At 36.6% G+C, this 12341-nt stretch overlaps 1 protein-coding gene across 7 annotated transcripts in view; it reads left to right on the forward strand.

Annotated features, from left to right (window-relative positions):
* Positions 1–12341, forward strand: part of COL11A1 (collagen type XI alpha 1 chain) — a 147463-nt gene that overhangs the window by 51552 nt on the left and 83570 nt on the right. For all 7 annotated transcript variants that reach the window (XM_065841764.2, XM_071810354.1, XM_071810355.1 and 4 more), the window contains 6 exons: positions 1651–1713; positions 2633–2674; positions 3030–3092; positions 5921–5995; positions 8295–8378; positions 8632–8688. In XM_065841764.2, coding sequence (XP_065697836.2) covers positions 1651–1713; positions 2633–2674; positions 3030–3092; positions 5921–5995; positions 8295–8378; positions 8632–8688 — 384 coding nt within the window. The remainder of the gene's footprint in view (positions 1–1650; positions 1714–2632; positions 2675–3029; positions 3093–5920; positions 5996–8294; positions 8379–8631; positions 8689–12341) is intronic.

The raw sequence follows: 12341 nt of genomic DNA on the forward strand, positions 1-12341 counted from the left end.
TGTCTAGAATCCTATCGCTTCTGTAGCTTTACAGGGAGAAAATTCATGAGTGGAAAGGTGAAGGTCTGAACCCTTCCATGAAAATAAACTTAGTCAATAGTGACAGGTTTATGACTTGCGGGAGTGATTTAACAGCTTGGGATATATAAGGACAGATAGGATGACATGGTGGATCCTGTGAATCATGCTCTTTTTTGTGTGTTTTATAGCTCTCTCTTTCCCTCTGACTTAATCACCGACTTAACAGCAAGGCTTTAATTTTCCTTTACTTGTGCCAAGATCCTCGTTTATCAGTTTACCAGACTGTGGAAGCTGCAAAGAAAATTAATATAAGTAAGACTGGAAGCAAAATTAATTCTTATTTGGATTTTTAATTGGGAAGGCCTTGAGTATAGTAGGAAAGGAGAATTTTGTTTGTAGTATTTGCGCAGTCTTACCTTTATTTTCTCCTCACAAACTCAAAACTTTAGTTTACAAAGGATACAAGAAATAACAGCAAATGCTGTGAGGTTGCTTTTCTCTGCCAACTTTGAAACCCATACTTCTGTATTTCTTTTATCATTCCTTTCTAAAGCCTGTTAGGGTCATTGTATTTTTTAATGATCCTTATCTATGCAATGTGATACAAGCTTACTTTTTTCCTTCTAGCCCAGATGGGAACACTGTGGCAGAAAGACACAGAAAAGGTCAGATTATCTGCAAAGCAAAGAGCCCATAAGGCACTGTTTGTGCCTGCATTAAGCAAATGACAGTGCAGACTCAATCCTGTGGTGTAAATTTCAACTTGAAATGCCTTGCTACAAAACTGAGGGAGTCAGCGAGTTGAATGAGAACCCAGGCTCTGACCTGTGCCAACTTTATCACAACTCCCATCTGCTGAACCAGAGATATCATATCATTTTCCTTTGACACATGAATGTATTTAGAACACCTTTGACAAAAATGGCAAGACGAAAAGTACTTGATGCCTGGAAACTTTCAAAAAAGGGGCAATATTTCCAAAGATGGAGACTCAATGTCATTTTTACAACCAATCTTCATTAATATAATAAAACATAATTATCTATAGCAGTTGCTACTTGATTTTTGTGAGCTATTGCACTGTTTCTAGTGAGATCTGTGCCTTTATAAATCAACACAAATTGCACAAGCCATGAATCTATATCTCTTTCTTTTCCAAAATATTTCATATTGAAATACTGTGACATTATCCTCAACCTTTTCAAATCCTCAGCTATTTTAGTGCAAATGTGGAATCACTCTATTGAAAGAAAAAAAAAACGCCATAAAGAGTCATTGTTAATTGTCAAGAATACATTCATTCAAATACGAAAGAACTTTGTGAGTTGCACACAGAAGTTTTAGATTCTAAGTCCAAATTTCTAATGGGATGCAAACTATTACATCTTATTGGAAAACTACAAATTGACAATATCCAATAATTTGAAAAGTATGCATGCAGTTTTTGCATTTTCCATTTCTCATGTATTAAGTATCTTTGTTTGATATGATTGTGCCTGTGATGTATTTTTCATAGCACAGATCAATTCCAGCTTTAGCTTTCAGTTACAGATTACTACAGTTCTTTATTGTGCTAGGTCCTTAGACTTTCTACTTATTTTCATTTTTGGGGCTGTTTTTACTGGCTAGGTGACTGGACATGGGGCTTATGGAGAAAAAGGCCAAAAGGGGGAACCAGCTGTGATTGAACCTGTAAGTACAGATGTGGGCAAGTTTTTTATTAGCACTATATAACATTTGTACACTGTTGATACATCATTATCAAGCCATGCTGTTCATGACAGGATGCCAGTAACCTTATCCGTGATCTCTGAAACTATCACCTGCAGTGTGAATGGTATAAAAGCAATAAGAGACAGTAGCCAGTTCAGCCTTCCCTTTTGATGAACCACATGTCGCTTAAATGTGTGCAGAGGAGAGCAGAGCATGGATCTGCTCTGTGGGCCATTTAGTAACTTCAGCTTGGACGGAACTACAGAGATAGCTTCCAGCTTAGGCACAGGTAACACTGTAACTGCAGGTTTCAGCAAGAGCAAGGAAGTCCATCTGAGAGGTTCAATAAATGCTTGTGTGTTCAACCTGTGCTGGTGCAATCAAACTACTGAAAGTTTAATTAAATACTTTCTTCAGAGATTACAACTTGGTCATAAGCACGGTAAGGGATCAGTAGTTTACAGAATTTTAGATAGTAGTTTACAACGGCTAGTTTCATGTTTTTGGTCTGGTCCTCCTTCCTATGGAAAACCAAGTACAAGTGAGGATCATATATTCATAGGTCTTACCATGACCTGGAACTTGAACTAGCAGCTGCACTCAAAAAAAGGAATTAAGACTCACAACTTAGAACAGCTGAAGTTATTAACAGAAATTTTTTTAACAACATTAAAAAAAAAAAAATAGGCGTATGAGAATCCCTCCTGCCTAGGAATCTTTATCACTTTTAAACCCATACAAGAATTCAGATTCCAATTCTACTAATTGTGGAGGGAAGATCCCCAGAAAAGGTTATCAAAACACTAAGAAATGTTAACTTTAGTAGTTCAGCTAAATAGATGTTTTATATTTTTCTCCAAGACAAGACAAATTTAGTATCTTGTTTCATCCCCTGTAGGGTATGCTCATTGAGGGACCACCAGGACCAAGAGGACCTGCTGTAAGTAGATTAATCACAATTTCCTTTTATTTCATTTGATTTATCCACTGTGCTTTGGTATTCATGAGTTGAGACAGTTAATATTGCTCTTATCGTAATTCCCAAATACTATATTAGACTTAGCATTTGTAGAAGGGAATAAAACAAGGTGATTTCAAGCATTTTAAGTGACAGCATGCTGCAAGATGAATGCACGTGAAAATCAGACTTTTGAATGTTGACTATAAATCTTTGCAAGAAAACAAAAAAGTATGCTGCCTTATACCAAATGTGTGTTCAACATAACTTTCCAGAGAAAAAATAGTTCAAAAATGCTGCAAACATTCATCATAATAATGTCATTCATTTTCTATAGGGTCTTACAGGTCCTCCAGGTCTACAAGGTCCTGTTGGTCCTCCAGGTGACCCTGGTGAAAGGGTAAGTCAACAAACAGATTATCCTGGGTATTTGTGGTATGTCTTGCACTAATTGCTACAAGGTTAAGTGGGTTAGATCCTGATCTGAAATATATATGCATGGGTTAAGAAACTTCAGTGAAACTGAGGCTGATTTACTCATCTGAGCAAATCAACTGAGAATTTGGACACAGATTTCCTTAGTGGTAGAAATACATACTGTAAATACAGGAAGAAAATTATGTTCCTGTTTGTCTGTATTTCTCTGTTTTGATTTGAAGTATTTTGAAAAATAATAAAGCAATAGGTACAAACATTTCCTATGGATCTGAAAGAGTTTTTAAAAAATCAGTATGACCTCAACTATAACATGTAGAGATACGGAGAAAAACAAGCTCTGCAGAATCAAAATACACATGGAAATATTTAAAGTGATGGACAATACTTAGATGATCTAGGCAGAGTTTATTTGCCATATTAAATAACATACTGCATGAGAACCCTATCCACTTATGAATATAATTTAAGATTTTATTTTAGTCTCATGCGTTCTTACAAGCCTTTTCTTACTGCTACAACTAACACATTTCAGAAGAGCCTAAATGTATTTATTTGAGGGAAATATGCTACCAAAAAAACTTTCCTGAGTTTTATGAGTGATAGTTTACTGATGAGTCTAGCATATTCATTCTGTATTTGTGTATACAAGATGTTGAGAAGATGCTCTTACTTCACTGAACAATGAGATAAAGTTAAAATCCCAACAATACTTCACCTTGAGAGTAAGTCGGTATCCACACTCCTTTCTTATGTCTTCCCTGTGAATTAGCTAAATAACATATTTTGAAATTTAAACTTATAAAATAGGAATTTTAACATGTTGTAATGGAATAACTACTGATAGTAATCTTTTTGTAAAATAACTGCTTAGTGAATTCATCATAAGAAATTCTTGACTAAACACATCATGTGCCTGTCATGGAACAGACTTCATGTTTATTATAAAAAAAGGACACATCACACAAACAAATAATTATAGAAATGAGTTACCAAAACTCATGAGAACAATACAGATTTCTGCAACTGAATTCTGCTGTCAGATTCCATCCTAATGAAATAACATGTCTTAACTTTAAATTTTAGACATAGATGGACAGGTTTGGTTTTTTACTTAATCAACAATCAATGTATATGAACGAATACTTTAGCTCCTGCTATAACTATTCTGACTGCTTTTCATCTTAGGGATAAAATTTAGAAAAGTGATACTCTGAGAAAATTACCACTCAGGAAAAGCACATTACTTAGTTTTAAATATCCTGCATTAATATGTAGAATAATTGAGACTGTTGTTTAAGCACAGAACTACAGAACAATTAGTTAAGAAATCCACCACTTTTTGTAGTTGCCTATGGTGCTTCAGTTTTTGTGCTAAATTATTGTATCATTCTAATCTTAATAATGGGTATAAGACAATTGAGAAATGAATGAATATACCCTTCTGGAGAGGATCATAAGTAGTCTCACTTTTACTTACTGTAGGGATGAATTTCACTCTCATAAAAATGTGCAATTGAAGAAAAAATTGAAAAACTATTCCAGTCTTCAGTTTCATCTTCAGTAATCTAATCTTCATCTTCTGAGCTAATCTTTCAGTTCTTATCTTCACAATGATGCATAATCATGTGGCATAAAATCACTGCAGGCAAGAGTGAAAGTTCTTTGGGTGCCTTGCCAGTGCATTCAATTATTTTTCTATTTTGTAAACTAATTTCAAAATTGGCTGCATATATAATGACTCTTTTCAACAATTACAGCATTGTATTCAATATTTTACATCTAAATTAGCAATAAATCTCAATTTAAGATTTATATGTAATGTGTTATTAGTAGGGAATTATTTTTTGATACTTCAGGCTTTTTTTTTTAAAAAAAAGAGCTCAAACAGACTCAGTAACAGACTGTTGCACTTAATTCTTGAAGAGGGGAAAAAAACACCAAATTGTTTCAGATCAGCTTTCCCATTGTTTTATTCAACTACTGAGCAGCAGAAAGGACCAGTTAGAACGTTTGATGTTCGTTGGTCTGTCATTGCAACCCTGCAGAGAGGATTCTGGTGAATGAGTGCTTTGTCTGGCAGACATGCAGCAGACAAATCAGCACTCCTGGTGCAGGACCTTCCTGCCCTTGACAGCTTCAGCTGGTAAAAATGCAGCATGCAGATTGCTGGGAGGAAAGGTGCAATTATAAATCTAACTGTTGTCACAACAGCAATGTTTATCTATCCGTCATGTTGGATCAATAATGATGAGTGTCATGTACACACATTGGTACAAGTCTTCAACTCCAGCTGACACAAAAGGTTTAGCTCTTTTTAAACTTTCAGGGAAAACTAGATTTCATAAAAGATGCATTTTGATTTATAGCTGCAGAACTTATGTAGCCTTTGAAAAGGAAGCCTACTCAAAGGCTGGAAAGAGAATCAGCATTGTTAGTTCTCCATGTCAAATGAAACAAAGACTTGAACACAATGCAAATCTCGGCTCTCGCCCAACCTTTGAAATCATGAGCAGAGCCTCCATAACTAGGTACTCCATATTCCATTTTTTAATATAGTTTGTCTTTGTATAGCTTTCTTTCATATTGCTAAACGTTTTCCCCAAACTAAGTTCTTTGATTACCTCACTAATGATGAATAACATTCCCAAATCCTTGGCAAAGAGAATGTTAAACCTCCAAGTGTGTCATTATGAATACAAGTGTAAGTGTGTATGAGTGATTCAAAAGGTTTATCTTATGTAACTATCTTTTTGTTCTCATCCGATTTTCTCTCATCCATTTTTTCTTTAGGGTCCACCTGGTCGCCCTGGTCTCCCTGGTGCTGATGGTTTAGCAGGTCCCCCTGGTACCATGTTAATGTTGCCGGTAAGTTGTGCTATAGTTACAGGGTAACCAGCCTCCAAAACGGGGAAGTATGTTTCAAAAAATGTATCAGTGTTTTCTTTTTTCATCTGATTTTGTCTTTGGAGTGCAAAATGATGCAGTTTCTTCTATGGTGTAAGCATTTGAAGGTCATATGCTACCTTTTTTCCTCAAATAAAACATATGCTTTAGTTCCCGCATGACTGCCAGATTGGAACCTACATGATTGTATTACAGCCACTGAAATCCTCCTTATATTTTCAACAGTAACTATTATTTGCTACTATATGTCCTAAACAAGGAGCTTGCTGTTGCACAAAGGACCTGTACTCCCAGCAGGCCTGTGTGCTTCCAAGTCTCTTTGACACGGAGAATTTTAAGTATTCCATGCTTAAAATTTCACTTCAATGTCCTCTTTGAAGAGTCAGTGCATCCTTTGAATAGAAATATATTCACATAGCCAGCTCTACTCCCACTGGAGTCAAAGCAAAACACCATCTGTTTTAGCAGGTGGAGGAACAAGCCCAAAACTGTTAATGTAGCTTGCAGCTTTGTGGTCTGAAAAGTAGTGTGTGCGTGGAATTCATTATTCCTAAGTGTATGTGTGTATGTGAAAGATCTGATGAGTACTACCGTCCCAGAGAACTGATAAAGCAACTGTAAATGAAGGGGCAGTAAAGCAAAGTAAGTTAAAAGTCTCAGAACTGTAGTTGCTGCAGTTCTGATACAGGAGGCAGAACTCCATCAGTGTCAACGAGGGAAGGATGATTTTGTGAAGTTTCTTTTCTATTTATGAAACAATCGATGGAATTTTATTAACATAAGCTAATGCTTGCATGAAGTTTTGTTATCACAGCTGGCTGTCTAACAGCAATATTTGTTTACCAAGAATTAGTTGATAGAGATATGCCACTATTCCTCTGGCGTATTATTCTCAAATTATTCTTCTGTCTGTAATTGCTGTGCCAGCGGAGGAAAATCTATCTTTTATCAGTTTGCTCCATTAAAAGTGATAAGTGTGGACTAGTACTTAACCTATCAGTCACTTTGCAATATCTTGCTAGCATTATTTAATGAGTCTCACCACAAGTAATTTACCAAGCAAACCAAGAAATTTCTCAGGAAGGAAGAAATTGGCTGAACGTCTCTCGAGTTCCAGCCTAGTAGTTTAACCATCATCCTGACTTCCACATTTATGAACCCCACTGAGAAACCACTATCCTTTTATATAACGGAGGATGTGCTCACTTTATACCATCCTGGTATAAAGGAATAAGCAGGTGGAATTGAATCTAGCAGTGGCAGATAAGTCTTGTCACAGAGGTACATTCAAAACACTAAGTAACATGTGTCAAACACCTTTTGTGGGATGTGTGGCTCTTCGTTATCATGTGTGGGGCTCAATTTCCTCAAAATGGCTTAATCTTTCAGTGGATGCAAGACAATTCATGTAGGCATTTTTACTTGGAAGAATATTTTGAAAATGTGGTTGATTCCACATAATGCATATCCCTAGAAACCACCTGGCCTCTTTTCAAATGACAGAAGGCTTGCTAGTTCTCATTTTAGAGAAAGTCAGATGCTCATTTGTTGGGGCTTAAAGCCATAGGTTTTCCACCATTTGCCCCCCAAAAATCCTTCCATTCTGATAACAATGGGACTGCAGGAGAAAGACCTCAGTTCCCGTGCCATCTCTGGGTGTAGGAAAACTAGACAAACGGTGTGCGCAATGAAAGATTCATGGGTCGGATATCCCGTGTGCCTATGCTATACCTTTGGAAAGCCGTGCTTCTTGTTGCAGCATAGAGTCTCTGCAACATTGCAAAGCTTCTGCTAGCAGTTTCATGAGCAATGACAGTCCAAGAGTGCAGGAATGAGTACTTAAAATTTATTCTGTAATTGATTTTGAAATTGTCAGAAATGACAGAAAACTGTTTCAGTTTAGATACCAAAGTCTGCCTTAAATTGAATTGCATTTTTCTTGGGTATCCACCAATGTACTAATAATTAATCAGTTTTGATACCTATCTTTAATGAGGTTTTGCAATTAGATTCTATTTTGGCCTCTTTTGAAGCAAGCAAAGAAGCAAACAAAATTAAAATCAAACTCCTACAAAAACAGTAAAGTATTTGTTATAAGGGATTAGATTTGCGCTTCAGTTCTAAACTGTTACCAGTGACTTAATATTCATGCTGGATCCAGTGGCCTCAGTGCAGTAGTCTTCTGAAGTTAGTGGGATGAACTAAAGTCTGGTTTTAATTTGATATATTCTGATTTCTTTTCTTGTTTTTATACTTGCAGTTCCGCTTTGGTGGAGATGGTGAGAAGGGTCCAACAATCTCAGCTCAGGAAGCTCAAGCACAAGCTATTCTTCAGCAAGCTAGGGTGAGCACAAGGGGTCTATAAACAAAACTGCTGCAAGGGTACAGCTCCAAAAAAAGCTCCATTTTATATCATGCAGGTTGTGAAGTAAAGATCTTGAAGCATCATCTCATTGGAGTAGTCATCCTTATTGACAACTGGCTCAATGATGGGAGCTATTTGCTAATGCATTATGCAATTGTATTTATATGGAATTTGTATGCTGGGTGGCAACTTTTTCTTGAAAACTGGTGTTTTGTTCTGTTTGTTTTCTCAGATTGCTATGAGAGGTCCACCTGGTCCCATGGGACTCACTGGAAGACCAGGTCCTGTGGTATGTAAACAGAACAGGGGCACAGGTTTAAGAACACAGTAATGCAAGTCCATGGATCTTGTTCTGACCTTGCCTACACCTCTGTATTTGTATTTATTTGAAAAGAAACCGATACAATTAAAGCCATGGTTTATATTCTTATTCAAGGTCTACAATGCATCCTGAATACTGAATCAGTTCTAATGGTAAATTTTAGTTTGTTTGGATAAAGCACATTGGTAGATTTACAAAACCAATGAGTAGTTTTACATAAGTAATTACACATGCCTCTACAGTCAGTCATCCCTGTAATAATGTTTATAAAATTTCTTGTGGTAAATATGAAACTCCAGAGAAGGAGATACTGAAGCAAGAGTGTGCAGAATGACCGTGACTCACTATTTAAGCTAAATCTGCAGAGTTGAGAGTCATTCCTGTAAACGTTTAAGAGCCACACAGATTTGTACTTTTTTTACTTCAGTCATTAATTTGGCTTGACTGTTAATACAAATGATCTTGAAAGTGGCCCTGTGGATGTTGAAAAAGCTTAATATTTGTACAAAATCTATACATGGAACACAACAGTTTTTCTGATTACATGCAAAACAACTTTTTAATCACAAATAGGTTTGCCTCTGTATTCCCTACAAACACTTTAAAAGGACAATACTCAAAATCAAAGAATAAAACCAGGTAGGAACCTCAGCAAGCCAAAGCCACTTGATGAATCTTGCAATTGCAATTTCCTCATTCAGGAAATGGATACTTTTCAGACTCAATAGTCCACTAAATTGGGTAATTTAGCATTTACCAGATTTCAATAAGCTATTATAGAGCATCTGTACCATGATATAAAATAACAAATGCTGCGGCCAAAATCATAAGCTTTGTCGAAGACCAGCCTGTTCTAACTTTCTCCAAGGTGATTTTATTTATCCTGTAATGTAGAGTAAAATTCTCTTTTACAGTAAGTACAGCATCCTTACTTGAAAGATCCACTCCATTTAGAAACGGTTATTTTTGTCTGCTGTGATGGCACAGCTGGGTCAGCAAGTATTTGGCCTCTTAAATTTTGATCTATCTCTGATGTAATTTTTATTTTTATTGTCATTATGGTGATGGACACAGTGTTAGTGTTTTTCATTAGATCAGATAAACACCTAATTGTAAAACACAGACAAGAATACAATTGTGCTATTGAGAAATGAGAACAAGTGACTGGGTAGCCAAGAGAAAATGATGAAGCAAGTTCCTATTGTTTTTTTCTGTGAAGAAGTGACTACAGAGATACGCCAGTCAGAACTATTACAGCACACATAGAAGACAGAAACAGAAGTTGCTGGAGGCCACCTGGTTTTCTCCTTGCCTCAGAAAGCAGTAAAATTTTCCTCCCAAGTAGTTTTCTTCCACTCATCCCAGTTGTGGAGATTGGGTCATAACTTGTAAGTGGTGAGACTGTAGTATAATACGGTTCCTTTCCTTTCTTTTGCACTTCTTTCCTTCTTTAATGTGATGCTTCAGCCACAGCCCATAGCTGGACAGTAACTATCAACCTTCCAGCCTCCTCTTTTTCCCTCTAATCCTCACCTTCCTTAATGTACAGTATGTGTTATTTTGAAAGCAGGAGAGGCATATGGACAAAAATTAGTATAGCATCCTGTTATTACCAACAGAAAATACTGGCCAGGTCACTGTCCATGTCATTGTGTATAATTATAGCAGCACAGTGCAACAGAAAGGTTGCCTCAGTGGCTCTTGCTACTATTTTCTCCAGTGACCAATTTTGTTAACAAAGAAAACCCAGAGGAACATAAGGTAATTACATACTGTTGAAGGAATATTTGGGGGAGCATAAGGAATACTCTGGATCGTGTTCTTCCCTGATCCTAGTTCTCCTCAGTGACCCTTGAAAGCTACAAGACACTAAAACTCTAAGTTGTACTCTCGATTGGTTTGGTAGCACTTCACCTCATCTTCATATAGCATAAAAAAATTTGCTTCAGATTATGCTATGCTCGAAATTGACCAGTCTTATAAGCCCAGTCTGTTTATCTAGGTAAAATCTACTGTTTTCAGGTAAATTTTAGCTAAATATCCCACGAATCTCACTTTGCAGGAACTGAAATCACTGGACTTTATTTGTATTTTTAAGCAGACCTACACAAGAGCAAGCTTTTACTGGAGCAATTCTTCCAAAATAAATAGTTGCTACCAAGCAGAGAATTTGGCTCCCAGACTCTGATCATGTTTAGGTACGCAATACTTAGAAACAGTTAAACACGTTGAGTCTATTTAACAAAGTAGTTCACTATTTCCAGCAGTGTATTTAAATCAAGAGATCTGCAGGATAACATTCAGTCTATACAGACAAAATAACTATAGAAGTGCTGTAAGCCAGGAAAGACCAGCATGATATTGACAGCGGATTGTATACCTTTAGCTGACACATGACCTGGCCTCATAGTCATGCCTTCATGTTTTAAAACCCTTCACGAATTTCTGCCTGCAAAGTTCAACGATGTATAGTATTAATAGTCATTATGCTTCTAGGCCACCAGGAGGCTCTAGAAATCCAGCTCTTTGATCTGGTGACATCTTTGGCCTATGGTTCCAGAAACAACTAGAGATTCTTGGTCTGTCAATTGTTTGTGTGCCCAGCTTATTTTAAGAATGAAATAGTTGGAGATTTTACTCTTAATGTGAATTATATTTTGTTAAATTAATCTAGTAGCTTGTAAGATACATTTAGAAACATATCAGTTATTAGAAGTCTTAAAACATAGCAGTGTCAAAGCCTCAGTCTAGCTTCAACTGAGTCAGGAGTTCAAATGCTTAATTAACATAAGATACAAAATAAATATCTGCCTACAGATACTAAATGTAATCAATTATATTAATTAAAAGCAGAGCTTACATCAGGAAAGCCCGAACAGTCACCACCTACCAAAAACCACTGATCTGTCCACTGCCAGTATCAACTCGGGATCTGATTTCCAGTTTGCTTAGGACTCAATTCAATAACTGCAAGGTCAGTGAGACTCTTTCGACTCCAGGCTGCTAGACTCAGCACTAAGCCAAGCCATGGGACCACTTCTTTCTTTCAGTGATCACTATGGTGAATATAGAAGATTAGCAATTTTCCAAGGTCTGCAAGATTAATTTCATATTAAATACATACATTTGGTCATGACCTGTTTCAGAGGTCAGAAATGCAAAAGTTCTTTTGTCCATAATAGTGAACTCCAGCATGTTCCTTCCCTGAGCCTGTATTCTATATGAGCATGTGGAGATTTTTTGTTTTGTTGTGTCCATTTTTGTGAGACTGCCATTAAGAAAACACAAACTAATTTTGACTAGTTCTGCCCCAGATTCCTTGTACAGTATCTTACCCTAGTTTAGGTCTCTTTATGAGGAGTACTTACTCTGAAAATCAGTATCATCATTTAATGATAGCAAAGAGATGCAGTTATATAGGTTTCCTACTTCTTCAGGGCCAGATGTGCAAAGACCTGGATTAAACATCCCTGAAGTTCATGACAAGATGAGACAGGGTATTTTTCATTTGTTATATTGATCTTTGGATTGAACTCAGAGATACTGTTATTTTCAGTACAACACAGAAACAGATAAAGGTAAAAATAGGCAGCTTTCATTTCTGTTACCTTCCCTACAGC

The sequence above is a fragment of the Patagioenas fasciata genome, chromosome 6 (assembly GCF_037038585.1).
Source record: "Patagioenas fasciata isolate bPatFas1 chromosome 6, bPatFas1.hap1, whole genome shotgun sequence".
Taxonomy (NCBI): domain Eukaryota; kingdom Metazoa; phylum Chordata; class Aves; order Columbiformes; family Columbidae; genus Patagioenas; species Patagioenas fasciata.